This window comes from Hylobates moloch, unplaced genomic scaffold (assembly GCF_009828535.3).
Source record: "Hylobates moloch isolate HMO894 unplaced genomic scaffold, HMol_V3 SCAFFOLD_10, whole genome shotgun sequence".
Classification (NCBI taxonomy): Eukaryota; Metazoa; Chordata; class Mammalia; order Primates; family Hylobatidae; genus Hylobates; species Hylobates moloch.
In genome coordinates, this window is record NW_026652285.1 from 68,805,370 (window position 1) to 68,832,627 (window position 27,258).

General features: G+C 43.5%; 2 protein-coding genes across 3 annotated transcripts in view; both read right to left on the reverse strand.

Moving 5' to 3' along the window:
• Nucleotides 1-21,418, reverse strand: part of SLC35D2 (solute carrier family 35 member D2) — a 70,211-nt gene extending 48,793 nt beyond the window's left edge. For both annotated transcript variants that reach the window (XR_004249872.2, XM_032164604.2), the window contains exons 1-3: nucleotides 21,184-21,418; nucleotides 6,304-6,337; nucleotides 2,410-2,496 (exon numbers count right to left, since the gene is read on the reverse strand). Coding sequence is in view for 1 of the 2 variants with exons in the window: in XM_032164604.2 (XP_032020495.1) it covers nucleotides 2,410-2,496; nucleotides 6,304-6,337; nucleotides 21,184-21,341 (279 nt within the window). In the remaining variant the exon portion in view is untranslated. The remainder of the gene's footprint in view (nucleotides 1-2,409; nucleotides 2,497-6,303; nucleotides 6,338-21,183) is intronic.
• A 2,180-nt stretch (nucleotides 21,419-23,598) lies between these two features.
• ZNF367 (zinc finger protein 367) overlaps nucleotides 23,599-27,258 on the reverse strand; it is a 30,320-nt gene continuing 26,660 nt past the window's right edge. Inside the window, exon 5 of the mRNA XM_032164606.2 lies at nucleotides 23,599-26,114. Within this exon, the coding sequence (XP_032020497.1) occupies nucleotides 25,892-26,114 (223 nt within the window). The 3' untranslated portion in view covers nucleotides 23,599-25,891. The remainder of the gene's footprint in view (nucleotides 26,115-27,258) is intronic.

A 27,258-nucleotide genomic window follows, 5' to 3' on the forward strand; every position in this document is an offset into this window, starting at 1 on the left:
GTCATACAATGAAAATAAAAGAATACAGCCACACACAACGCAGATGAATTTCACCATCATAATATTAAGTGAAAGAAGCAAGATACATAAGAAGATAGAGTTAGATTCCCTTTATCTCAAGTTTAAGAGCAGGTAAAACGAGACTACAGAATTTAGGGATGTGGCTGGGTGTGGTGACTCAAGCCTGCAATCCCAGCACTTTGGGAGGCCAAGGCGGGTGGATCACCTGAGGTCAGGAGTTCGGGACCAGCCTGACCAACGTGGAGAAACCCCGTCTCTACTAAAAATAAAAAATTAGCCAGGCATGGCGGCGCATGCCTGTAATCCCAGCTACTCAGGAGCTGAGGCAGGAGAATCACTTGAACCCAGGAGATGGAGGTTGCAGTGAGCTGAGATGGCACTATTGCACTCCAGCCTGGGCAACAAGAGCAAAACTCTGTCTCAAAAAAAAAAAAAAAAAAAAAAAAGAGTTTAGGGATGCATCCAGATTTAGAATAATTACAAAGAAAGCAAGAAAATTATTGTTAGAAAAGTTAGGACAGTGGGTAAGGAAGACTTTGTGATCCCATGTCATGACCTAAGTAATGGTTTACAAGGGTAATTATTCATTCAACTACAATTCAAATAGGATGCCTTTTTCTCTATGTATAGATTAGATTTTACCATTTTAAAATGTTTTAAAATTATACTATACCATAAAGTAAGAGTAAGTAAGCCCAGTAATATTCTGGTTTTTCTCATGATGATTAGATTGACAGCTTTCATATACTTCAACCTTTTATTTTTCTCTTTTTCTGGATGTCCCTGTTTTTTGTTTGTTTGTTTGTTTGTTTTTCAGATGGGGTCTCACTCTGTCGCCCAGGCTGGAGTGCAGTGGCACGATCTCGGCTCACTGCAACCTCTGCCTCCCGGATTCAAGCAATTCTCCTGCCTCAGCCTCCCAAGTAGCTGGGACTACAGGTGTGTGCCACCACGCCCAGCTAATTTTTTTGTATATTCAGTAGAGACGGGGTTTCACCATGTTGGCCAGGCTGGTCTCGATCTCTTGACCTCATGATCTGCCTGCCTTGGCCTCCCAAAGTGCTGGGATTACAGGCGTGAGCCACCGCACCTGGATTTTTTTTTTTTTTTTTTTTTAGACAACATCTTACTATGTTCCCTACACTGACCTCCAACTCCTGGCCTCAGGCGATCCTCCTGCCTTGATCTCCCCGAGTCGCTGGGATTATAGGCGTGAGCCACCACACTGGGCTCCCCTGATTACTGATGCTGTAAGCATGTGCTTCTTTGGTCTGTCTGATAAATAGTCCAGTGCTAGATACTGGCATTTTTCCAAGCACTAGAGAAACGGCAGCAAACCAGCCACATGAGGCCCTCACCCTCAGGGAACTGACAGTCTAATTTAAACCTAAATGCTGTCATAATCCATAAATACCACCTGTTGTATGCGACTGGTCTAAGAATTAAATGCCTGCCCTAATGTCTGGAACCCAGCAACTGTTCAACAAACGTTAGTTCCATTCCACAGTCCAGGAAGGAATGGCAGATTTTATGTTTCTAGTTCCAGGATGGAAAAAACTGCGTATTTCTATGTATATCAAATTGCATTCTTCATTCCACTCACAGCTTTTGTCAGTCCAGGATAAAAATGAAAACTGAAAACAGAAATCAGTAAACTAGGGCCCAAATCCAGCCCAGCCCTTGTTTATGTAAATAAAGTTTTATTGGAACACATGGACATCAACCCATTTAAATGTCATCAAGGGCTACTTTCATGGTACAGTGGCAGAGGTGAATAATTACAAGAGATGGTCTGACCCTTTACCAAAAAAGTTTGCTAATGCCTAATTTAGAGTTCTCTCACTTCCCAAGACACACAGTATTCATTTATTTGATGTCAGTTGTTAAGCACATACTTTTACTACTATTGCATTACATAAATGGACAACTAAATGATATACAGTCTTTATTAAAAGGTTTCTTGGCCAGGCATGGTGGCTCACACCTGTAATCCAAGCATTTTGGGAGGCCAAGGTGGGTGGATCACTTGAGGTCAGGAGTTCGAGACCAGCCTGACCAACATGGTGAAACCCCATCTCTACTAAAAATACAAAAAAAAAAAAAAAAAAATTAGCCAGGCATGGTGGCAGGCGCCTGTAATCCCAGCTACTCAGGAGGCTGAGGCACGAGAATCACTTGAACCCAAGAGGCAGAGATTGCAGTGAGCCAAGATCGCACCATTGCACTCCAGCCTGGGTGACAGAGCAGGAGTCTATCTCAAACAAAAAAAAAAAGTTTCTATCCAGTGCAGGCAGGAAGTCCAGTGTGTATAGAAATGGACCTGTACTCTAAAATCAATGTGTATTTTCACATCTTCTATCACAGTCATATACACTTTTCATTACTTACCTTTACAGGAATTTTCTTATCAAAATCAGGGAAGTGAATTATTTTGTTTAGCTTGGACACATATAGTATCATTATGGTGGCTGCCATCTGAAGAAAAGGGGAGAGAGAAACTTCAGCAAAATATCTGCAAAGATTGCTTGAGGTACAATGACATCATCAGAAGAAAACACATTTCATCAAAAAGAAATATAGCAGAAAATTCATTTTCTAGGTTCCAGAAAAAAATAACTATTTCTTAGAATATTAAAATTGTTTTTCTTGCCACAGTACAGATTCCATCAGAACTCTAGGCAAAAAACGTAATGTCGGGCAGGGCGCAGTGGCTCACAGCTATAATCACAGCGCTTTGGGAAGCCAAGATGGGTGGGTTACTTAAGGTCAGGAGCTCAAGACTAGCCAGGCCAACATGGTGAAATCCTGTCTTTACTAAAAAACAAAAATTAGCTGGGCATGGTGGCAGACGCAGAATCCTAGCTACTCAGGAGCCTGAGACAGGAGAATCACTTGAACCTGAGAGGCCGAGGTTGCAGTGAGCCAAGATCACGCCACTGCCCTCCAGAGTGAGACACCATTGTCTCAAAAAAAAAAAAGAAGTAATACTGGCTGGGTGTCATGGCTCATGCCTGTAATCCCAGCACTTTGGGAAGCTGAGGCGGGAAGATCACTTGAGCCTAGGAACTCAAGACCAGCCTAAGCAACCCTAACCCTAACCCATCTCTACAAAAAAATACAAAAAATTAGCCAGTCTTGGTGATCTGTGGTCCCAGCTATTCAGGATACTGAGGTAGGAGGATCACCTGAGCCTGGAAAGTCAAGGCTGCAGTGAGCCCAGTGAGCCATGATCATGCCACAGCACTCCAGCTTGGGAGACAGAGCAAGACTCTATCTCAAAAAAAAAAAAAAAAGTGTAATATCCAATAGACACACATACACATTATCTCACAGGGCTCTAGGAATGGAACTGTGGCAGAGGGAGAAAGGGAATGGTCTCCCTGACAGTGAGTGACAAATGTGCAAAAGTGATCACTGTCAGTGACGTGACACATTGATCCTGGACCACATTTCCCATATACTAAACATACGGTCATCCTCCCCCATAAAGGCACGGGAACATTCTTTTAAAAGAAACTCCACACCTAAGCACATTTTTTAAAAAGTCCATTATTTCCATAAAACAGAAGACCAACAAAGAGGAAGAAAAGTTCTTTAAACTTTACTTTTAAAGATTTGCTTTTCAATCTAGCTGGTATAGCAAAAATGTCTCATTCAAATCCTCTTAATCTGGAGTACCCTAGGTATATTGGAAATACTCCATATCATTATTATGAAATAAAAATTTAACGTCATCTTTAATGCAAGTTTTAGAACTTACTCAATTCTCTCCATATTACAATGCAAAAATTTAAGACTCCTTCAACATGATTATAATCCTATACCTTGCTCCTAGTTTACAAACTTAAAACTTATAATATATTTATGTAATTAAGCCCATCCTGAATTATAACTGTACTTTGTACTTATGCCTCACTTTATAATTCTTAAAGAAATACAATAACATTGGCCAGGCGCAGTGGCTCACGCCCATAATCCCAACACTTTGGAGGCCAAGGTGGGCAGATCGCTTGAGTCCAGAAGTTTAAGACCAGCCTGGACATCACGGCAAAACCCTATCTCTACAAAAAATACAAAAATTAGCCAGTGTGGTGGTGCATGCCTGTAGTCCCAGCTACTTGAAAGGCTGAGGCAGGAGGATCACTTGAGCCCAGGAGGTGAAGGATGCAGTGAACCAAGATCACACCACTGCACTCCAGCCTGGGCAACAGAGCCAGACACTGAAAAAAAAAAAAACAAGGAAGGAAGGGAGGGAGGGAGGGAGGAAGGAAGGAAGGAAGGAAGGGAGGGAGGGAGGGAGGGAGGGAGGGAGGGAGGAAGGGAGGGAGGAAGGAAGGAAGGAAATAAAATAAAATAAAATAAATATACTAACACTTACTTAATGTAATGTAACACTTAAATGTAATTCAGACTTAAAATTAGGTCTAACTGGCCTCTTCCCTCAACAAATTGCAAATCAGAAAGGCTTTACCTTTGAGTATAAGCCACTGGGTTAAAGAGTAATGAATTTATTTCACTTAGAGACTACCAAGGGCACCTTATCACTGATTTTTTTGAGAGGGAGTCTTGCTTGTCACCCAGGCTGGAGTGCAGTGGTGCAATCTCGGCTCACTGCAACCTCTGCCTCCCAGTGAATGTTCAAACAATTTCTGGCTAATTTTTGTATTTTTAGTAGAGACTGAGTTTCACCATGTTGTCCAGGCTGGTCTCAAACTACTGACTTCAAGTGATCCACCCACCTCGGCCTCCCAAAGTGCTAGGATTATAGGCATGAGCCACCGTGCTCGGCCTGATCTTTTTTTTTTTTAACATGCTTTTTTCTAATATTTTTACATTGAAATATAATTTTTTTACTGTAAGAAAATTCTTGTTATAATTGTTTCTCCCTAAAATGATGTTGCAAAGAGGTATTTATTAGCAAGACATTTAATCAGAATAATGTTTATTTGGCCAGGCACGGTGGCTCATGCCTGTAATCCCAGCACTTTGGGAGGCCGAGGTGGGTGGATCATGAGGTCAGGAGCTGGAGACCAACCTGGCCAACATGGTGAAACCCTGTCTCTATTAAAGATACAAAAAATTAGCTGGGCATGGTGGTGTGCACTTGTAATCCCAGCTACTCGGGAGGCTGGGGCAGAACAATCACTTGAACCGGGAGGCAGAGGTTGCAGTGAGCCAAGATCATACCACTGCACTCCAGCCTGGGCGACAGGCTGAGACTCAGTCGCAAAATAAAAAAATAAAAAAAAAAAGGATAATGTTTACTCACATAAACAACAGGCTTTTCCAGATTCACAATTAAAAATTTAGTTAACAGGTACTATTTTCATAATGTTTAGCTTTTCCTTCTATGAATTAAATCAAAATCAAAATAAACAAACAAAAGACATTGGTGTCTGTTACTATTTATCTGGAAATCACCAGTATACAACCACAAGAATAAACAAGCCACAAATTAACATAAATGGGAAATTTCAGAAACTGCCAAATGGGCATAGTTTGAAAGCTTACCCAAGCTCATCCTTGTACTTGTAATCCCAGCACTTTGGGAGGCCAAGGCTGGCGGATCACCCAAGGTCAGGAATTCGAGACCAGCCTAGCTAACGTGGCGAAACCCTCTCTACTAAAAATACAAAAATAGCTGGCCATGGTGGCAGGTGCCTGTAATCCTAGCTACTTGGGAGGCTGAGCTGGAAGAATTTCTTGAACCTGGGAGGCAGAGATGGCAGTGAGTTGACATAGTGCCATTGCACTCCAGCCTGGGCGACAAGAACAAAACTCCATCTCAAAAAAAAAAAAAAAAATTCAAACTCTCTTTCTCTTGAAAACCTTCTGATGCTAATAATAAGGGCAACATGGTGGGTCCCACCCCATCTCCCAACCCTTTTCCCATCAGGCACAATGGCTTACATTAAGTATCAAGCTGACACTTTAAGTGAGACAAGTATTCTCTCTCCCACCCAGTCCTCAGTCAACTCATGTGTTACCCTCCAGGCCTTGGAGGCTTTGAGTCTTGTAGCCCCCTGCTTTAGAGTAATTAAATTCAGTTAAGGAACTTAAAATAAGAAGCTGTTTTTCCCATAAATATAATTGTTCCTAAATTGTAGACTGAAATAAAATAAGCGTCAATATGTCCTGTTGTCTCACCAGGAGTACCATGACCCTCTGGTCCTCTGCCAGCTGAATAAATTTGCAAACCACAGCTTTAAACAAAAGGACTTAAAATGTCATTATGAACACTGATGACAAAATAAGAGGTTAATTCTATTTTTTTTCACTCACCTGTCCAATTCCAAGGAAAATTGGTGACGGGAAACTACAAAGAACACAGAACAACAAATCAGTTGAGCAAATATAAAACTCTGAAGATAGTATATAATAAATAATGACAAGTTATTAAACAATCTGAGAAAATGAAAATTTATCAAATTGTTCACTTTTCATTTAATTCTTTTTTTTTTTTCTTTTTAAGACCGTGTCTTGCTGTGTTGCCCAGGCTGGAATGCAATGGTGTAAACATGGCTCATTGGAGTCTCAATCTTCTGGGCTCATAAGATGCTCCCACCTCAGCTTCCTGCCACTCAGGCTGGAGTGCAGTGGTGTGATGGCTCAAGCTATCTTTCCACCTCCGACTCCCTAGTAGCTGGGACCACAGGGGCATGCCACCACACCCAGCTAAACATTATATACACACACACACATACATATATATATTATATATATTATACTCTTTCTCTCTATATATATATTATACTCTTTCTCTCTATATATATATATAGAGAGAGAGAGAGAGAAAGAGTATAATATATATTTTATATATATATATAAAATATATATATATAGAGAGAGAGAGAGAGAGAGAGAGAGATGGAGTCTCACTCTATCACCCAGGCTGGAGTACAGTGGCACGATCTCAGCTCACTGCAACCTCCGCCTCCCGGGTTCAAGCGATTCTCCTGCCTCAGCCTCCCAAGTAGCTGGGACTACACGTGCGCACCACCATGCCCGGTTAATTTTTGTATTTTTAGTAGAAACGGAGTTTCATGATGTTGGCCAGGCTGGTCTCAAATTCTTGACCTCAAATGATCTGCCCGCCTCGGCCTCCCAAAGTGCTGGGATTATAGGTGGGAGCCACTGTGCCCAGCTAAACGTGATATATTTTTAATTTGCTTCAAAATACTCTGGGGGGAGATGGTGGAGTGAGTGGGAGATGGACACAAATGCAGCAAGGTTGTACACACTGGGTAATGGCTACATAGTGATTCATTATACTAATTTTAAAAGATAATAACCAAGGAACGAATCTAATCAAAGATTTGCAAGAAAGGCATCTGTATAAAAAATTAGATATCAATATTCTCAAAATTAAAGATCTAAATAAAGGTCATGGGTTGGAAACTCGATACTGTGGTGAGGTCCATTATCCCCGAACTTATTTATAGAATCAGTGTAATCTCAGCAGAAATATCAGCAGATATTTTGTGGAAACTGACAATCTGATCCTAAAGCTGAATGAAAAGAAAGGCAAAGAGCACAAACATATCACCCAAGACAATCCTGAAGATAAAGTCAGATGAATGACTCTAATGAATGTCAGGATTCATTTTCAAATTATAATAAATGAGATTGTGTGGTATTTGCACAAAGATAATCCAATGGGACAATGGAAAAGAACAGAGGTCAAGACAGGGACATGCATATACGGACACCTGATATATGACATAGATGATGCTGCAGAGCAGTGGGGAAAAGATGATCTTTCAGCAAACGGCACTGGGTGATTTGGATGCAGACTCCTGACCCCTACCTCACATCATATTTTTACAAGGCAGGACCGCACCTGCACTGGCTCAACCCTTCACTGGCTCCCAGTCATTTCTCAGGCTACTCACAAAGCTGGAATACCCCACAAAACTCAGCCCTCAATCTGTATGTCGGAAGGGAAACACACCTGTCTCAGACAGGCTAAGAAGAGAATAAAGAAAAACCCTACCTTATCAGAGAAAACAGAATGAATGGCTGGACAGTACCACCATGCAAATAAAATTAACTCTACTGAGTGCTGGGTCATGCCACCCATACCCTCTTCCACACAGAAGCAACCATTCCCCAGCTGGGTCCTCTGGTGCAGAAAGCTGCCTGATAATAGCATGTCCACTCCCTGAGCATGGCCTGCATTTTAACTGTTGGTCTCTGCAGGGGTATAACGGCTACACCCCTGCCCCAATTCAGGACAGCTCTGCAGAGCCGGTACAACTCAAGAGCCCCTGGGATGAAGCCTTTGCTGTGACTGCCTCAGAGCCCAACTTCTCCCTCTGCCTAATTCTGCTTCGTGGCATCACTTCCCAACATATTTCCTACACCTCTGAGAATACAACCTGTAACATGAAGCAAAATCACAAGGCAACAATATAAACAAACAGTAAAACAACAACAAAAAGGGTCACCCGGCTGGGAGTGGTGGCTCATGCCTATAATCTCAGCACTTTGGGAGGCCAAGGTGAGCAGATCACCTGACATCAGGAGTTCGAGACCAGCCTGTCCAACATGGTGAAACCCCGTCTCTACTAAAAATACAAAAATTAGCCAGGCGTGGTGGCGGGCGCCTGTAGTCCCAGCTACTTGGGAGGCTGAGGCATGAGAATCACTTGAACCCAGGAGGCAGAGGTTGCAGTGAGCCGAGATCATGCCACTGCACTCCAGCCTGGGCGACAGAGCAAGACTCTGTCTCCAAAAAATAAAAAGTAAATAAATTTTAAAAAATAAACAAACAGTAAAATAACAACAAAAAGGCTCACAGAAGATAAGTCAAAGAGCCCAGCCTAGAAGAAAATTTAATGCATGGAAGAGAAGGAAGTCTTGCTAATTGCTTCAGGCCATAGAACACCTCAGAAGGAATAAAACCAATAAAACAAAAGCTCAAAATTGAGTTGATATGACAGTCGGAGGAGATTAAAAGAAAGCATGCAGACCTAAGGAAACCAGCTAAGACCAAACAACCTAACTGCCACATAAGGAAATATCTTTAGAAACACCCAGGAGCTACATGGCGACTGCTGAAAATGGAATGACCAACACCTGAGGTGATCATAGTGCATGCAGAGGAAAACAACTCTAAAAGATAAATTGATCTGGAAGACAGAAAACCACCATCATACAGGGCTAGTTACTAGGCCTGGAATTTAGAAGACTATATTCCATAACTTTATATTGAATTCCATTCTAATTTAAGTTAAACCACCTTACTGAGTTATTAAACTACTCAATAGGCCAGATGCAGTGGCTAACGCCTGTAATCCCAGCACTTTGGGAGGCCGAGGCAGGTGGATCACCTGAGGTCAGGAGTTCGAAACCAGCCTGGCCAACATAGTGAAACCCCATCTCTACTAAAAAATACAAAAATTAGCCAGGCATGGTGGCACACATAGGTAATCCCAGCTACTTGGGAGGCTGAGGCAGGAGAATCACTTGAACCTGGGAGGCAGAGGTTGCAGTGAGCTGAGATCACGCCACTGTACTCTAGCCTGGGTAACAGAGCAAGACTCTGTCTCAAAAAAAAAAAAAAAAAAAAAAAAATTGAAACACTGGGTCTAAAAGAAACTCAATAACTTTAGCTTTTTAATATTTTTTATTGATCTTAGACCTCTTATATTTAGAGGGATCTTTTAAGACTTTTAAGACATATTAATCCTTGTAGCGAAGAAATATATATATTTGAAAGTCAATAATTCTTTCAGTTGAACTTCTACTTCTCTTTTCTCCATTCAGTTCAGTTAAAACTAAATTTCATACACGCATGCTATGGCAATCCCCATCTAAATAACTCTTCAAGTGCAGCCAGCATGACCCATGCAGTGGCCACTCCTGATACGGTGCAAGACGACGTTCCCAGGGTAGCTATCAAGTATTCTTGCCAAAAATGTTTAAACCAAATGAAATGAAGTCTTTAGATCTAACTTTCAGTTAGAAAATAGAAGAAGATAAGTTAATTCAGACTTCAAAAGATGAACTGGACAATCCAAAATGTGGGACATTTTACAAAACAACAAGTCAATATCACAAGGAGGGAGTGGGATAGGGAACTTCTCTACATTAAAGAAACTAAAAAGACAAATCTGTATGTATTGCATGAGCCTTGACTGGATCATAAAACCATAAAAAACTCTTTGGGATAATTGGGATTGTGGGGGGGAAAAGAAGAAAAGAAACTTTTTATCTAAGGAATTATCAGGCCCAGAGAGGCCCTGGAATGTAACAGCAGCCATATCGCTCCTCTTTGAGCTAAATAATTATTATTATTATTATTTTTTCTGAGAAGGAATCTCACTCTGTTGCCCAGGCTAGAGTGCAGTGGCATGATCTCCACTCACTGCAACCTTCGCCTCCCAGGTTCAAGCAATTCTCCTGCCTCAGCCTCCAGAGTAGCTGGGATTACAGACATGCGCCACCATGCCTGGCTAATTTTTTGTATTTTTAGTAGAAACGAGGTTTCACCATGTTAGCCAGGCTGGTCTCGAACTCCTGACCTCAGGTGATCCGCCCGCCTCCGCCTCCCAAAGTGCTGGGATTACAGGCGTGAGCCACCACGCCCAGGCTTTTTTTTTTTTTTTTTTTTTTTTTTTTGAGACAGAGTTTCGCTCTTGCCCAGGCTGCAATGCAATAGCACGATCTCGGCTCACTGCAACCTCTGCCTCCTGGGTTCAAGCGATTCTCCTGCCTCAGTCTTCCAAATAGCTGGGATTACAGGCACCCACCACCAAGCCTGGCTAATTTTTGTATATTTAGTAGAGATGGGGTTTCACCATGCTGACCAAGCTGGTCTTGAATTTCTGACCTCAGGTGATCCACCCGCCTCGACCTCCCAAGTGCTGAAATTACAGGCATTAGCCACCACCCCCGGCCCAATAATTACCTCTTAAAGCCACTTGCTATGTGGGAGCTAGAACGATACCAAGTAGCCATAAAATGCCATACACCCTATAGTTCAACAATGTGTAGCCAATCACTAACCCAATGAGAATTCCTGACAAACCACTTTTGTAATCACCTGGTATGTCCTTTTTTTCTTTAAAAACTTGAGCCTCTCAGCCGGGAGTGGTAGCTCACACCTGTAATTCCAGCACTTTGGGAGGCCAAGTCGGGCAGATCATGAGGTCAGGAGTTCGAGACCAGCCTGGCCAAGATCGCAAAACCCCATCTCTACTGAAAATACAAAAATTAGCCAGGTGTGGTGGCGGGTGCCTGTAATCCCAGCTAATCGGGAGGCTGAGGCAGCAGAATTGCTTGAACCCAGGAGGTGGAGGTTGCAGGGAGCCGAGATCATGCCATTGCACTCTAGCCTGGCCGACAAGAGCAAGACTCTCAAAAAAAAAAAACTTGAGCCTCTGTTTTGTTCTCCTGAGCACTCCCCAAGGAAATCCGGAAGTGTTTCAAGTGTCCCAGGCTGTAATCTTCAACCTCAGCCCAAATAAGCTCTCTATATTAATTTTCCCTCAGCTTCTTCACTTTAGGGGGACCGGATGAGTATAGATTTGGTAGTAGATTATTTTAGGAAGTTATTGTTAAGTTTGTTAAAAGTCAAATGATACAATGTAGGAGAATATCCTAAGATCTCAGGAGAGGCAAGCTGAAGTATTTCGGAGTGCAGTGCTGTGATGCTTGCAACTTACTTTCAAAGGCTGGAGGGGAATCCCAGCACTGTGCCTGCCCTGTTCACTCCTCCTTTGCTTTCCCGTTTTCAGTATGCTTGAAACTTTTCAAAATAAAAAGTTTGGGAGAGGAGGAATCTAAGTAATCCTCATAAAATTAAATAATCAAATCAAAGGCCCCATTTCCAACTCCTTTTTGGATTGAAGAAAATAATTTATAAATGAATAGCTTCTATAATATGAATCCATCTTTATAAAAAGTAATTCATTAGCCGGGCGTGGTGGCTCACGCACGCCTGTAATCCCAGCACTTTGGGAGGCTGAGGCGGGCGGATCACGAAGTCAAGAGATAGAGACCATCCTGGCCAACATGGTGAAACCCCATCTCTACTAAAAACACAAAAATTAGCTGGGCGTAGTGGCGGGCGCCTGTAGTCCCAGCTACTTGGGAGGCTGAGGCAGGAGAATTGCTTGAACCTGGGAGGCAGAGGTTGCAGTGAGTCAAAATCGTGCCACTGCACTCCAGCCTGGCATAAAGCGAGACTCTGTCTCAAAAAAAAAAGTAGGCCGGGCGCGGTGGCACACATCTGTAATCCCAGCACTTTGGAAGGCCGCGGCGGGTGGATCACGAGGTCAGGAGATCGAGACCATCCTGGCTAACATGGTGAAACCTCGTCTCTACTAAAAAAATACAAAAAAATTAGCCAGGCGTGGTGGCAGGTGCCTGTAGTCCCAGCTACTTGGGAGGTTGAGGCAGGAGAATGGTGTGAACCCAGGAGGCAGAGCTTGCAGTGAGCCGAGATCGTGCCACTGCACTCCAGCCTGGGCGACAGAGCAACACTCCGTCTCAAAAAAAAAAAAGTAATTCATTTATGTTTCTATGTCTCCACCTATTTATCTATATCCATCCATCCAAAAAGATGGCTGAAATTGTTGCCTCATGTTCATTATGGTAAATTTTTTTTAAATTTCACCCTAATATTTCTATTTTGTTTGAATTCTTTTTTTTTTTTTTTTTTTTGAGATGGAATCTCACTCTGTTGCCCAGGCTGGAGTGCAGTGGCTCAATCTCAGCTCACTGCAACCTCTGCCTCCCGGGTTCAAGGAATTCTCCTGCCTCAGCCTCCCAAGTAGCTGGGATTACAGGGGTCCACCACCATGCCCAGCTAATTTTTGTATTTTTAGTAGCAATGGGGTCTCACCATGGTGGCCAGGCTAGTCTCGAACTCCTGACTTCAGGTGATCTGCCCACCTGAATTCTTTATAGTAATCACAACAGAATAACTTTTCTTAAAAAAGGTACTGAGAGCTGGGCGCAGTGGCTCACGCCTGTAATCCTAGCACTTTGGGAGGCCAAGGCGGGTGGATCACCTGATGTCAGGAGTTCAAAACCAGACTGGCCAACATGATGAAACCCCATCTCTACTAAAAATACAAAAATTAGCTGGGCATGGTGGCTCATGCCTGTAATCCCAGCTACTCAGGAGGCTGAGGCAAGAGAATCACTTGAACCCAGGAGGTGGAGGTTGCTGTGAGCCAAGATCATGCCATTGCACTCCAGCCTGGGAAACAAAAGCAAAGCTCCATCTGAAAAAAAAAAGAAAAAAAAAAAAAGGTATTGATTCTAGGTAGTGGGAATTATTATTGTCTTCTTTGCTCATTTCTGTATCCCCAATCTTTTAACTGAGTTCTTGTAGCTGTGAACATGAGGAAGTGAAGATCATGTGGACAGAACTCCTTCAAGAGTCTTCTGATTCTGGCTGGGTGTGGTGGTTCATGCCTGTAATCGCAGCACTTTGAGAGGCCAAGGCAGGTGGATCACTTGAGGTCAGGAGTTCGTGACCAGCCTGGCCAACATGGCAAAACCCCGTCTCTACTAAAAATACAAAAATTAGCTGGGGAGTCAGGTGCAGTGGCTCACTCCTGAAATCCCAGCACTTTGGGAGGCCGAGGCAGGTGGATCACTTGAGGTCAGGAGTTCAAAAACCAGCCTGGCCAACATGGTGAGACCCCATCTCTACTAAAAATGCAAAAATTGGCCAGGCACAGTGGCCCATGCCTGTAATCCCAGCACTTTGGGAGGCTGAGGCAGGCGAATCACAAGGTCAGGAGTTTGAGATCAGCCTGACCAACATGGTGAAACCCCGTCTCTACTAAAAATACAAAAAATTAGCTGCCTGTAATCCCAGCTACTCGGGAGGCTGAGGCAGGAGAATTGCTTGAACCCGGGAGGTGGAGGTTGCAGTGAGCCGAGATCGAGCCACTGCATTCCAGCCCAGGTGACAGAGTGAGACTCTGTCTCAAAAAAAAAAAAAAAATACAAAAATTGGCTGGGCACAGTGGCTCACGCCGGTAATCTCAGCACTTTGGGAGGCCAAGGCGGGTCGATCATGAGGTCAGGAGTTCGAGACCACCCTGGCCAAGAGACGAGCCTGGCCAACATGGTGAAACCCCATCTCTACTAAAAAAATATATAAAAATTAGCCAGGCGTGGTGGCAGGTGCCTGTAATCCCAGCTACTTGGGAGGCTAAGGAAGGAGAATTGCTTGAACACAGGAGGTGGAGATTGCAGTGAGCCAAGATTGCGCCATTGCACTCCAGCCTGGGCAGCAGAGAGAGATTCTGACTCAAAATAAATAAATAAATAAATAAGCTAGGAGTGTTGGTGGGCGCCCATGATCCCAGCTACTCAGGAGGCTGGGGCAGGAGAATCGCTTGGACCCAGGAGGCAGAGGTTGCAGTGAGCCAAGATCACGCCACTGCACTCCTGAGTAGCTGGGATTACCAGGCCCAGCTAATTTTTGTATTTTTAGTAGCAACGGGGTTTCACCATGTTGGCTGACCAGGATGGTCTCGAAATCCTGACCTCAAGTGATTCACCCGCCTCAGCTTCCCAAAGTGCTGTGAACCACTGCGCCCGGCCATGGGGTCAATAATTTAAAAGTAAACTAGCCAGCCAGATGTGGTTTTTGGCTCACAACACTCAGAGCTGCTCAAGTGCTGAAAGAAGCAAGCAGAAGACAAGTACATGCCAAGGTGAGAAGAAAGGAGTCTCACGTGTCCCTCCTAGAGTGGTTCTCAGCGGACCAAGCAGGGAAACAATGCCAGGAGGCACAGTCACAGCAGTGAGAAGGCACTGAGGAGGAGGCCTGGGGAGACCAAGTGTGGACAGCCTGCAGGGGAGATCTCAGAGAGGTGCGGTTACTCGCTGTTGATCATCCGAAACGGGCCACTCTTGTCATACCAAACTAAAACAGTAGCCAGGGAGGAAAAGCATTCAGGGTGCAAAATGTGGCTCCGAGAATGTAATTCTCTGCAAGCCCAACTGCTGGAACTGCTTGTTGTAACCTGAAACCAGTTTTATCTCTAGCTTCTGAGACCACTTGCTGCAACTCCAGGACTAATTTTGCCCACCACCTTTGCTCACCAGTCATTGCTTGCCAGCTCCCCAAACCCTGACAGTGCCAATAAACTTTCTCCCAGCACAGTCTGTAACATTTCTTCTTTTTCAGCAAAACCTCGAACCTTCTCTTTGTTCTTCAGACATACCAAAGACCACCCAGATTGTATGTGTGACTCACATGGCAATTCTTCCCAAATAAAACATTAAAATTTACAGCCTTATCTCCACATTGTTATTTTGACTTTGACACTTGTAAGGAGAGGGTCCTGGCAGCAGTCATGGGAAGCAAGGTTCAGGAGAGTTTGCCGGAGACCAGAGTAGACTGTGACACTTCAGCGTGTGGGCCCTGAAGCCACAGGAAGGGTGACCTGAGCTAGGTGGAGAGGAAGGCTAAGACTTAGATAATCAGTCACCAGAAGCTCAGGCAACATTCCACAGGGGACAGAAAGGATGGCACATCCAGAGTCTCAACAGAGCATGAGCAGCTGGGAGCTAGGAGGAACCAATCCTATCTCCTGGCCCAGGCCTGGCGGGTGAGGCAAAGATGCAGCTCCATCAAGGGGAGTGAAGGAAGCAACATCTTCGGGAGAGTCAGGTTTTCATTAAAGTAAGAGCACATTAGGAGTTGCTTGTGGTTTGGGATACAGAATTCCAGTTCCCACCACTGAGGATTCCAATTCAGTACCTTTTATTGAAAAAACCTCTCCAAGTGATTGAGACTACTGGGCAGGCTTGGAAATTACTGTGTCTAGACCAGGCGCAATGGCTCATGCCTGTAATCCTAGCACTTTAGGAGGCCAAGCCAGGTGGACCACTTGAGCCCAGGAGTTCGAGACCAGCCTGAGCAATATACTGAGACTCTATCTCTAAAAAAAAAAAAAAAAAAAAAAAAGCTGGGCATGGTGGCGTGCACTTGCAGTCCCAGCTACACAGGAGGCTGACTTTGGAGGATTGTCTGAGCCAGCAGAGGTTCCAGTGAGCCGAGATTGCACCACTGCACTCCAGCCTGGGTGACAGAGTAAGACCCTGTCTCAAAAAAACAAAACAAAACAAACAAACAAACAAAACCTCAAAGCCTTTGGATGCATACTAAACATATATAGCAAATACTGAGCAAATATTTGTTGAAATGAATACAGTAAAGTTAGATATTTTTATTAAGCATCATTAGCAAATTCTTCCATGTCATAGACTAGTAGTATAATATTATATAATGTTAAAGCAGAAAAGACCAGCTTGGTGTGGTGGCTCACGCTAGTAATCTCAGCACTTTGGGAGGCTGAGGCAGGAGGATCACTTGATTCAGTCATTTGAGATCAACCTGGGCAATAGGGCAAAACCTCGTCTCTACAGAAATTAAAAATTCAAAAAAAAAATTTTAATTCAAAAATGATCCAGGAGTGGTGGTGCACACCTGTAGTCTCAGCTACTCAGGAGGCTGAGGCGAGAGGATCACCTGAGCCCAGGAGGTAGAGGTTGCTGTCAGCCTTGATCATGCCACCGCACTCCAGCCTGGGCAACAGAACAAGACCCAGTCTCAAAAGAAAGAAGAGAAAAAACTACACAACTCCAGAAAAACTGTACAACCCTTATGAACTTGATCCCAAAGGACCAAGAGTATAACCAAGCCAGTCGCGGGGGCTCACACCTGTAATCCCAGCCCTTCAAGGGGCCAAGGCGGATGGATTGCTTGAGCCCAGGAGGTCGAGACCAGCCCAGGCAACATGAACCCCTCTCTACAAAAAAAAAAAAAAAAAAAAAATTGCAAAAATTAGCAGGGTGTTGTGGTACACTCCTGTAGTCTCAGCTACTCAGAAGGCTGAGGTGGCAAGATCACTTGAGCCCCGGAGGTAGAGGCTGAAGTGAGCTGTGATGGTGCCACTGCACTTCAGCCTGGGTGACAGAGTGAGACCCTGTCTCAAAAAAAAAAAAAAAAAAGACATAACCAACTGGCCACAAACTCTGAAATGCCCTTATTTCCCCCTCTCACCCCAGTAGGTTCTCACAGTTCACAGCCTTCAAAGGCCCCTCTGTCCAACCAGGTAAATCTGGCATTACAATGAATTATAAAACTAACAAATCACTAAGATCACCCACTCATTTCGTACCCTGACAGAAACAATCTGCCCAAAATGAAAAAGGAAAAAGCATCCCCTGAGCTACATTCCCATGACCCTGCGAATTAGGTAACTACCAAAAGTTCCTTTCTTCTATCCTACAACACAACATTCTATCCTCAGACAGCTCATGCTTGGATCCGATTTCTATGGTTTATTGTTGTAACCACATCACCCCAGTCCTCCTCCCCTCAATAATGTGTGCTTAAAGCATTTTGAGAGGAAAGAATGAACGATGTTATGTGAACAGGGTTCTCCAACTGTATATTACATTACAGAAATGTGGAATGTTTATTTAAAAGGATTATGAGGGTTTTGGCCTTCCTAAGGCAAGAACTCCATTTTCTCCTTCAATCATGAAACTCAATAATTTAAAGATAGAAAGGCTAGAGCCTTTTTTTTTTTTTTTTCAGTCTCACTCTGTCACCCAGGCTGGAGTGCAATGGCATGATCTCAGCTCACCACAACCTCCGCCTCCCAGCTTCAAGCGATTCTCTGCCTCGGCCTCCCGAGTAGCTGGTATTGCAGGCGCCCACCACCACACCCAGCTAATATTTGTATTTTTAGTAGAGATGGAGTTTCACCATGTTGGCCAGGCTGGTCTCAAACTCCTGACCTCAGGTGATCCACCCACCTCAGCCTCCCAAAGTGCTGGGATTATAAGCGTGAGCCACCGTGCCCGGTCCTTAGAGCCTTTCTTAGGAGGTGTCTTATATCATAATTCTTCCTGGTTGAACACTGCCCTTCATCTTCAAAGCATTGACCATGGTTTGCTGGTGCCTGCTTCCAGTAAGAGGACTTGGGTTTTGGAGGTGTTGACTGCCATGGCCAGTCAGCACCCTGCTCACTCAAGTGCACAAAATGAAGACTTACCTTCAACCACCATTGACATAATGACTGGCCACTCCCAAACAAGCCCATCAATAGCATTCTCATTTTCTGGTATTTTTTCTTTTCTTTTTTTTTAAGACTGAGTCTCGCTCTATCACCCAGGCTGGAGTGCAGTGGTGTGATCTCAGCTCACTGCAACCGCTGCGTCCTGGGTTCAAGTGATTCTCCTGACTCAGCCTCCTAAGTAGCTGGGATTATAGGCGTGCACCATCATGCCCAGCTAATTTTTTTTTGTATTTTTAGTAGAGACAGGGTTTCACCATGCTGGCCAGGTTGGTCTCGAACTCCTGACCTCATGATCTGCCCGCCTCAGGCTCCCGAAGTGCTGGGATTACAGGTGTGAGCCACCGCGCCCGGCCTTTTTTCTTTTTTTTAATCGTAAGTGTTTAAGTTTTCTTTTTCCTTCATTAGCTTCTGTGTCAAATGCTCCAGGTTTAGGTACAGTATGTCCATGTTCATTTCCTTGAGGCAGGGCTATGTTTCCCATGGACACCAAGCAGCAGGCTGCAACACACTGGAGAGACCTTGCCAAGGATACTGATGGCCACAGGATCACCAAAAAATATCCCAAATCCATCCCTTCCTTTTACCTCCGCTGCTATGCCCTGCCCAGTCCACGCCGTCTTTACCTGCAGCCCTGCAGTGGCTTCCAGCCCCTCTCCCTGCTGCCAGTACTGTCAGTTCTCCACCCGTCTGCCAGCCAGAGAGATCTTTTTAATCACACAAATTGTGTCAGGTCACTCCCATGTCAAAACCTTCCAAGGGACTTCCAAATTGCACTTAGCATCAAACTACAGCTATTTATCCAGTCTCATCCTTCTACCCTGGTCCCCAGATATCGGCTCTCAACACAGCAGCCAGAGTGATTTAGATCATGTAATTCCCCTGCCTGACACCTTGCGTGGCTCCCATCTCATTCAGAGCTGATGCCAGGGCCCTGGCAGTGGCCTCCCAAGGCCCCACACCGGCCAGCAATCCATTACTCTCAGACCCCATCTGGTACCATTCCCATTCAAACTCTTCACTCCTCCAGGCCTGGAATGCTCTTCCCCCACCCCCCAGTGTGGCTTGTGTCCCCACCTCATTCCCATCTTGGCTCCAATGCCACCTCCTCCTGAGGCTCCACTGATCACGCTCACACTGCATACTCTCCCCTCCCTCTCTCCCTCACTCCCTTTCCTGGTTTATTTTCCCCCCAGCATCTTGGTCACATCTGACATAATGTAAATGTTACTGGCTCATTTATTGGTCCACAAGGATGCAGCTCCGTGAAGTTAAGGATTCTGATCTGCTCTCTTCACTTCTCTTTCCCAACAGTGGGAAAACACTGTTCTCCTCGAACAGTGCTAGTACATCACAAGTGCTTAGTGAAAGCTGTCGAAAATGAGAGAAAGAGCTGACTCCTGCCTTCCCTGCCTACCTCCCCGCCCAGGCACAGTGACCTTCTCTCTGTTCCTCCAGCAGCCAAGCTCATGCCCACTTCAGCACATTGCACACTTGCTGCCCACTTCTACCTGGAATGCTCTGTGACAGCTACTCCAGCCCAGGCACTCTCACATCAGATCTGAAAGTGTCTCGTTTATTCATGAACCTACTTGTTTATTTTCTGTCTCCACCACCGAAGCAGAATCTCCAGAGCAGGGACTTTGTGCTGTTCACAGAGGCTTCCCTGGTGCTTGCAATGGGCTCAGTATTTAGTAGGTGCTTAATAAATATCTGTTGGAGGTACAGCCAATCGAGCTTATGTGGGTCTCAGTTTTCTCGAATATAAAATAAGAAAGGTGAGGCTGGATGAGATAGTTTGCACCTGTAATCACAGCACTTTGGGAGGCCAAAGCAGGCCTAGACCAGCCTTGGAAACACACTGAAACCCCACCTCTACAAAAAATCAAAAAAATTGCCGGTGCAGTGGTGCACACCTATGGTCCCAGCTTCTCTGGAGGCTGCAGCAGGATTGCTTGAACCCAGATGGTCGAGGCTGCAGTGAGCCATGATTGTGTCACTACACTCCAGCCTGGGCAACAGACTGAAACCTTGTCTCGAAAAAAAATTATACACACACACACACACACACACACTATATATATATATTTTATATATATATATATATAATATATATATATGCCTGCCTTGGCCTCCCAAATGCTGTGATTACAGGTGCAAACCACCTCATCCAGCCTCAGCTTTCGTATTTTATATTCGAGAAAACTGAGACCCACATAAGCTGAATCGGTATATATATATATATATATATATATATAAAATAAGAAAGCTGATACTCTAAGATACTCTCTAGCTAAGACACTCTCTAGGTCTCTTTGGGCTCTAAAATGTTGATGGCACATTCTTGTAACACAGTAGAGTTTACAAAAAGCCTTCACGCATAACAGCTCGTGCAGAGCCCTGGAAGGTAATTAACACGATTGTCATCATTCAGTTTTTTTGCATCTGCAAAAAATTGCTGACTATGAGACTGGTCCAAAGAGACAGCTGTTAACCGGTGGAGCTGGGTCTAAATCCACAATTTTGTCAGTGCCGCTACAGTGGTAGCAGAATTAAGCAGGATTTTCTAGTCCTTACAAATAGGTTCGAGGCAGCACAAATTTGCTGGTTTACTTCACACTAATCCAAAAAGTACTTCATATGAACTTCCAATTTTTTCCCGAATTTTCCATGAACACGCTGGTCATCTGAGAACGAACAGTCAATCAATACAGACTTATTGGCTCAGGAGTACCTCACCGTTGAACATGGAGATCTGTGTAAGGAATTGCGTCCTTTGAAGCAGGCATTTGAATCCCTGTTTTCAGCTCGCTGGGTGTGTGAAAGCATCTGTCTGAGGTCCATCAGCCCACCTAGGATAGGGAGCCTCGCAGCAAGGCAGGCGCGCTCAGGAAGAGGAGAACGACTTTCTCAGGTTGTGGCCTGAGTGTAGAAAGCTGAGGGAGTTCTGGAGGGCGCCTGGGCAACTCGGCCAATGTGCCCAGCTGAGACTCGAGGGTCCCTGTCCCCACCCGCCCTGTCCCGGGCGCCGCTGAAGCGCACGGAGGACAGGGACAGCCCCGCACTCCCGCAGACCCCCCGGCCCCGGACCCAGCCTCACCCGTAGGTGGTCAGCAGCGTCTTGTTAACCAGCACGATGAGGAAGGAGCAGGTACCGTAGAAGAGCGCCGACAGCAGCCGGGCCACCCGCGTGGGCAGCCGCGCCGCGCCGGGCTCCCCGCCAGCGCCCTCGGCCTCGGCCTGGCCGCCGGCCGTCATCTCCCTCGGCCCCGCGGACCCCGCCGCCCGCCAGCCCCGACTGCGCACTGGTCCCGCCCGGCCGGGCCGGGGAAGAGGGCGCGGCAGGAACAGGAAGAGCCCGGCGCAATCCCAGGTCCCGGCCCGCCCCCTGCGAGCGCCCCGAGACAGGCGCGGGAGGACCCTGCGCGCTGGACTTCACCCTGGTTCCAGGCACCTCCTTCGGTCTCCAGGGCCGGCAATGCGTTGGGGAGTTGAAAAGCGCTGCCTTCCTCCAGGCTTTCCTGGAGAGAAACGCTTCAGTCTCAGGGCTTGTTCTTTTTTTTTTTCCCTACAACTTTTTTGTTTAGTGTATAATTTACATACAATGAAGTGTACACATCTTGCCAGCCCATAGTTTGAGATGAGCTTCGACAAAGGCATCCACCCGAGTAACTACTCAGAACATTTCCATCACCCCAAAAATTCCCCTTGCTGCCCCTTTGAAGTTAACGCCCACATCTCATCGATGACTATTGCTGTAGGTTAAGTTTGCCTTTTCCGGAATTTCAAATCAACAGGGTGCTTTCTAGAATTTACGAATGACCATGTGGTCTCAGGGGTTTTCACTCCATGCTTTGGACTCGACCATGTGATTTGTTTAATCGTTGAGTAGTATCACAAATTGTGTATCCATTGGTTGTTTCCCGTTTAGGACCATTACGAAAAATGCTTCCATGAAGCATTGTGGGACCTGTGTTTTCATTTCTCTTAAATAAATATCCAGGAGCGGAGTGGCTAGGAGTAAGGCGGGTGAAGCCTTGGGACTTGGGTGTCCTCTGGGTGCTTTGTGGCAGGTCCACTCCTCGCGGAGGGCCCTTTGCCTTCGGGTCAGGTCAGTTGAAGGACAGCTTCCCAGAACCGCCTAGTCTTGTCAGTCTTTAAAAAATAGGAACTTTTGGCCAGGCGCGGTGGCTCACGCATGTAATCCCAGCACTTTGGGAGACCGAGGCGGACGGATCACGAGGTCAGATCGAGACCATCCTGGCTAACACGGTGAAACCCCGTCTCTACTAAAAATACAAAAAAATTAGCCGGGCGTGGTGGCGGGAGCCTGTAGTCCCAGCTACTCGGGAGGCTGAGGCAGGAGAATGGCTGAACCCATTCGCGCCACTGCACTCCAGCCTGGGGGACAGAGCAAGACTCCGTCTCAAAAAATATATATTATATATTATATATTTAATATATAATGTATATTTTATATATATATATATATATGAACTTTTAGCTTCTTAGAAAAGCTGAAGATTTCAAGTTAAAAGTTGGGGCCTAACTATATAGATGCCCAGATAATTGTTTTTCTACTCTTAGGCACTAAACAACCAGGAGAATGAAAACTGGGAAACATTTTCAGCCCTGATAAGAACTAAAGCAGAACTCGTGAAAATTAGCTAGCATTAAAAAGACCAGAAGTGCCCAAGTTACCCAAAACAAGAAAGAAAAGACATGTTAAGTCCGTTTTAAAAGAGAAAATGAATCCATATTCAAGTTAAACAGGAAACCGGTCATTTTGGTTAATTTCCTCAGAACATTCAATTTTCTTGTGAGTCTCCAAATGTTTTGACTGCAGAAAGAATATTTTAAAGTCACTTTTAATGATGACTTTCATCATAATTGCATTTAGTTTGCTTGTATATACATACTTCCAGGACCTTACCTCACTGCCAAAATCCCATCCTTACCCTGTTTAAACAGCAACTCATACTAAGGAGTTGCTTGTGATATTCTTCTGCACAAGGGTAAGACAGACTGACCCTTGCCATTGCAAATACACAACTAAAGATCTACCGAAAATAACTGATGAAAAAAGAAAACCAATTTGCTAGACTCTTAGAAAAGTACACAGGCTTTAAATGGATTCTTGAGGAGGTGACCCCAGAGTCAACCCATCTTAAATGTAAGTGAAATGAAATCCCTTTTCCTTATTACCCTAATTTAAGGCCTGGGAACGGGGTGGCAATAGTTCAATACTTATCCACAGCAGTATATTTTTAACACTGTAGTAATGAACCAGATGAGGAAGTTAAATATCTATAACCTTAAAGGCCACAATTAAAGTAAGAAAAAGGAATCCACACTGTACTTACAACTATGCAAACATGTACTGAAATAATACTGATGGCTGAACATAAGGCTGTAAGTGATGTTTCTATCTTTTAAAATTTTTTATATCATGGTTATTATATTTTTGATAGGAAAACAAATGATAAAGGCTTTAAGAATGACCATGTACTTTAAATTTTAAATTAAAATAAATTTTTATTCAAAGCATCTTTTAAAATTACAGCATGTTTATTCTTATGCTGTTAACTCTGCCAAACTACAACTTAGCCATATGAAGCATAAAACACTTCAAAAATTTGAATGTAAACCACATTTTTTAAAACAAAAAGCAGTCTTAACACACCTCAAATTTTAGATACCAATGTATTTTTCCAAGTATATAGCTTATATCAAAAAGAACATTTTAAATGTTTCTAAATAGTTGTGATAATTTCTTAAACTGTTGCAATTATACAAATAAAAATGTTTATGAAAAAACTATATTAGAGTTGACAAAAGCTGACTGGAGAAACAAGGAAAAACCCTTACTTTTGAAGGCCTTAAATGTTATCATCTGTGAATTGGCAAATATCTTACTACCCTTCCTTCTTTAGTTAAGTTGATCAAAGTTCAAATTTCCCAAAACTGATGAGTGTTGTTTTTAGTTCATTAAATCACACATTTGAGAGCAAAAATTCTAGAGGAAATGCTGAAACATAAACCAAGATAATTCGGATGCTATAGTCTCTCTTACCAGCTTATAAGTGCTCCAAATTAAAATTCTATATACCACATTACAAACAAAATTCTTAGACCATTACAAATATAAATTCTCTTATTACAAAAAAATCCCTAAAGATTTGTAATTTACTGTACAGAGGAATTACATTTTTAAAGTATGTCCTCGTCATACACATTATTTGTAACTATCGTATCTTCTTTCATACTTTTTCTCCTCTTCAAGACATTTACATGCCTCCCCTTCCCCGTGGCTACATATTTTAAACTATCTGTGTACTATGACATATTGGGATTTTTGGACAAAGAAGCCTACTTTGTAATGTTTAAACTACATCTGTAGGAACCTCTTCAACTCAAAAAAGCTAAAAAGGCACTGAAGAGCCCATATTTCCCTCTATTACTCTAAGTTTTACTCCAATTAAGCAATCTGTAAATTACCATGCTATGCATGTCATTTAGTTCTGTTTAGAACAAAAGCCAAAATGATGGAAGTTTTGCCTACATAAAGGAGGTGGTCTGCTCAGCTCTTGATTTTTCTGTTCATGCTTCAGTACATAAAGTGGTGTTTAATAACTTTATTTGGAAAAATGGCTTAAAACCACCACACAAGTTAACACACTTGCAGTTAAAACTATTTCAGAAGCCTACTTATTTGAGTAGCTAATATTTTCTGCAGTGTTTAACTGATAGCTAAATTTAGTGAACACAAAATAGCTTGGCATGTTACTCTGAAGTAAAGCAAGAAGGTGGCTTTATGCACTGAAAATATAAATATGGAGGCTTCCATTTGCTAATAATTCTAAACAAGCAGTACAATTAAAATGTAGTGTTTGCTAACAAAAGATCTAAAACATTTCACTACAAAACAACCCTGTAGGTGTCCCTTTAGAAAAAATCCAAGTGCCAAATCTCATTACAGGGCCCTTAATATGTATTTTTAAAATTACCAATTACTATGTTACCTAGACTTTGCAAGATTAATCACTCAATTTCAGCAAATGAGAAATATGAAATGTGCAAAAGTTTCCAAGTTAACATGCTAGGGATGACAAGTGCTTTTCAAACTTAAACATTATACTGAGTTGTAAAGCCCCAGAAAGATAGAATAAGACTGATTTTGCTCCAATTTCAAAAATTCTGAACTATTGTGCATCTTACCAAGAGCCTCAAATATCTATTTTCTTCTAAGTCCATTACTTAGAACATCTTCCAAAATAGTCAGCCTCCCATTTCTCTAGCCTTAGTGGGCACAGTATTTTGCAATTAAAATTATCTATCTTACATATTTTATACTTTCTTGCTTGCTTCAGTGTTTACAGTATTGTTAAACATACTAATACATATTGTTAAAAATGATCTTATAAATAATCTGTTTTAACCTTCTTTGGCTATTTGTACCATTCTGTTTTTCAAACAAGTGTCTTATTCAGAAAGTGCTTCCTGTGAGAACTGCTTCCAATGAATGCATTAAACTTGCAAAATCTAGCTTCCCACAATATGTAGTTTTCTACCCTGTACTGTGCAGTCCATATTTACAAAATATTTTAAACTTTACAACGAATTCATTTCCATATAAAAAAAAGTGCAGTTCTCTCTCACCCCATATTCTGGGGCAATAACATTCTTCATAAATTTCTACAGAATAGCAGCCTATGATAAGCAAATAAGGTGCTTAGCTTATGCCCAAGGATCTACTTTTTAAGTACGCTGGGCAGTACTTTTGTACAGTGGAAGAGTCAGTGTCCAAGCTACTGTCGGAGTGGCGCCCCAGTCAGGTTGGCAAGCTCTATGAGCGCGAGGGCTCCGTGCAGGCGCTCCCGCTGCTCCTGCAGCCGGCGCTGGGCCCCTCTCTTCTCGTCGTCCTCCTCATCAGACTGAAGGTATTCCAGAGGGTCCTGCTGCTCCTGATCAGCCTTCTGAACCAGCTTGCCTTTCAAGGTAGGGGTGCGCTGCTCTCTCATTTCCCAATACCTATGTGAAATGCAGCCACATTAGTTACACTGCAGACATGAAATTTCCAGATGTTTACTTTTCTTTTAAAAAGTTCCGTACCACAATGTTACTTTTATGTGATTCAGTTTATAAAGTTATAAAGTGATTTAACATACATTTCCTATTTATAGAGGAAAGAAACTGAAGTTCAACAAGGTTAAGAGACGTGCTCAGGTTTCCATAATAAACCTGGCAGTTCTAGATCTTCTACTCACTCTCAAATCACGTTTTTGCCATTAAACTATCGCTGCCTTAAAGAGCCTGTGTGAAATGGACTTGAGTAAAATACAGAAATAGTAGAAAAAACAGTCTTTAGAAACTTATTTATCCTATCTACAAAGGGATGGTAACTTCTGACAGCGTTAACTCTGTAAATATTAAACCCACAAACTATGACAAAGTGATTAACATCTGTGACACAGAGTTTATTCAAAAACTTAAAAACACTACCCTTATTCTATTACATGGCCAACTGATAATTTACAAGAGAAAATGCAAATGCTCAACTCTTTAGTAACTAAAGAAATGCATATTTAGGCTGGGCGCAGTGGCTCACACCTGTAATCCTAGCACTTTGGGAGGCCAAGGCAGGCAGATCACTTGAGGTCAAGAGTTCAAAATCAGCCTGGCTAACATGGTGAAAACCCCTCTCTACTAAAAATACAAAAAAATTAGCCGGGTGTGGTGGCGGGCACCTGTAATCCCAGCTACTCCAGAGGCTGAGGCAGGAGAATGACTTGAACCTGGGAGGCGGAGGTTGCAGCAAGCCAAAGTTGGGCCGCTGCACTCCATCCGGGGTGACAGAGCGAGACTCCGTCTCAAGAAAAAAAAAAAAGAAAAATGCATTTTAAATGACAGTAACAGATCATACAAAACTGTCCATACAAAGCCTTGTATATTAATGTTCGTAGTAGCTTTATATGTAATAGCCAAAAATAACCCAAATGCCCATCGAGTGAATAAACAAATTACATTTGTATAAAACTACTATTTTACAGTGACAGCAGATCAGTGTTGTATGGAGGGAAGGCGGACAGGGAGGAATGTGTGGTTCGGTTCACAAAGGGGGCACGAGGAAACTTGGAAATGATGGATATGTTCACCATCTTGACTGTGGAGATGG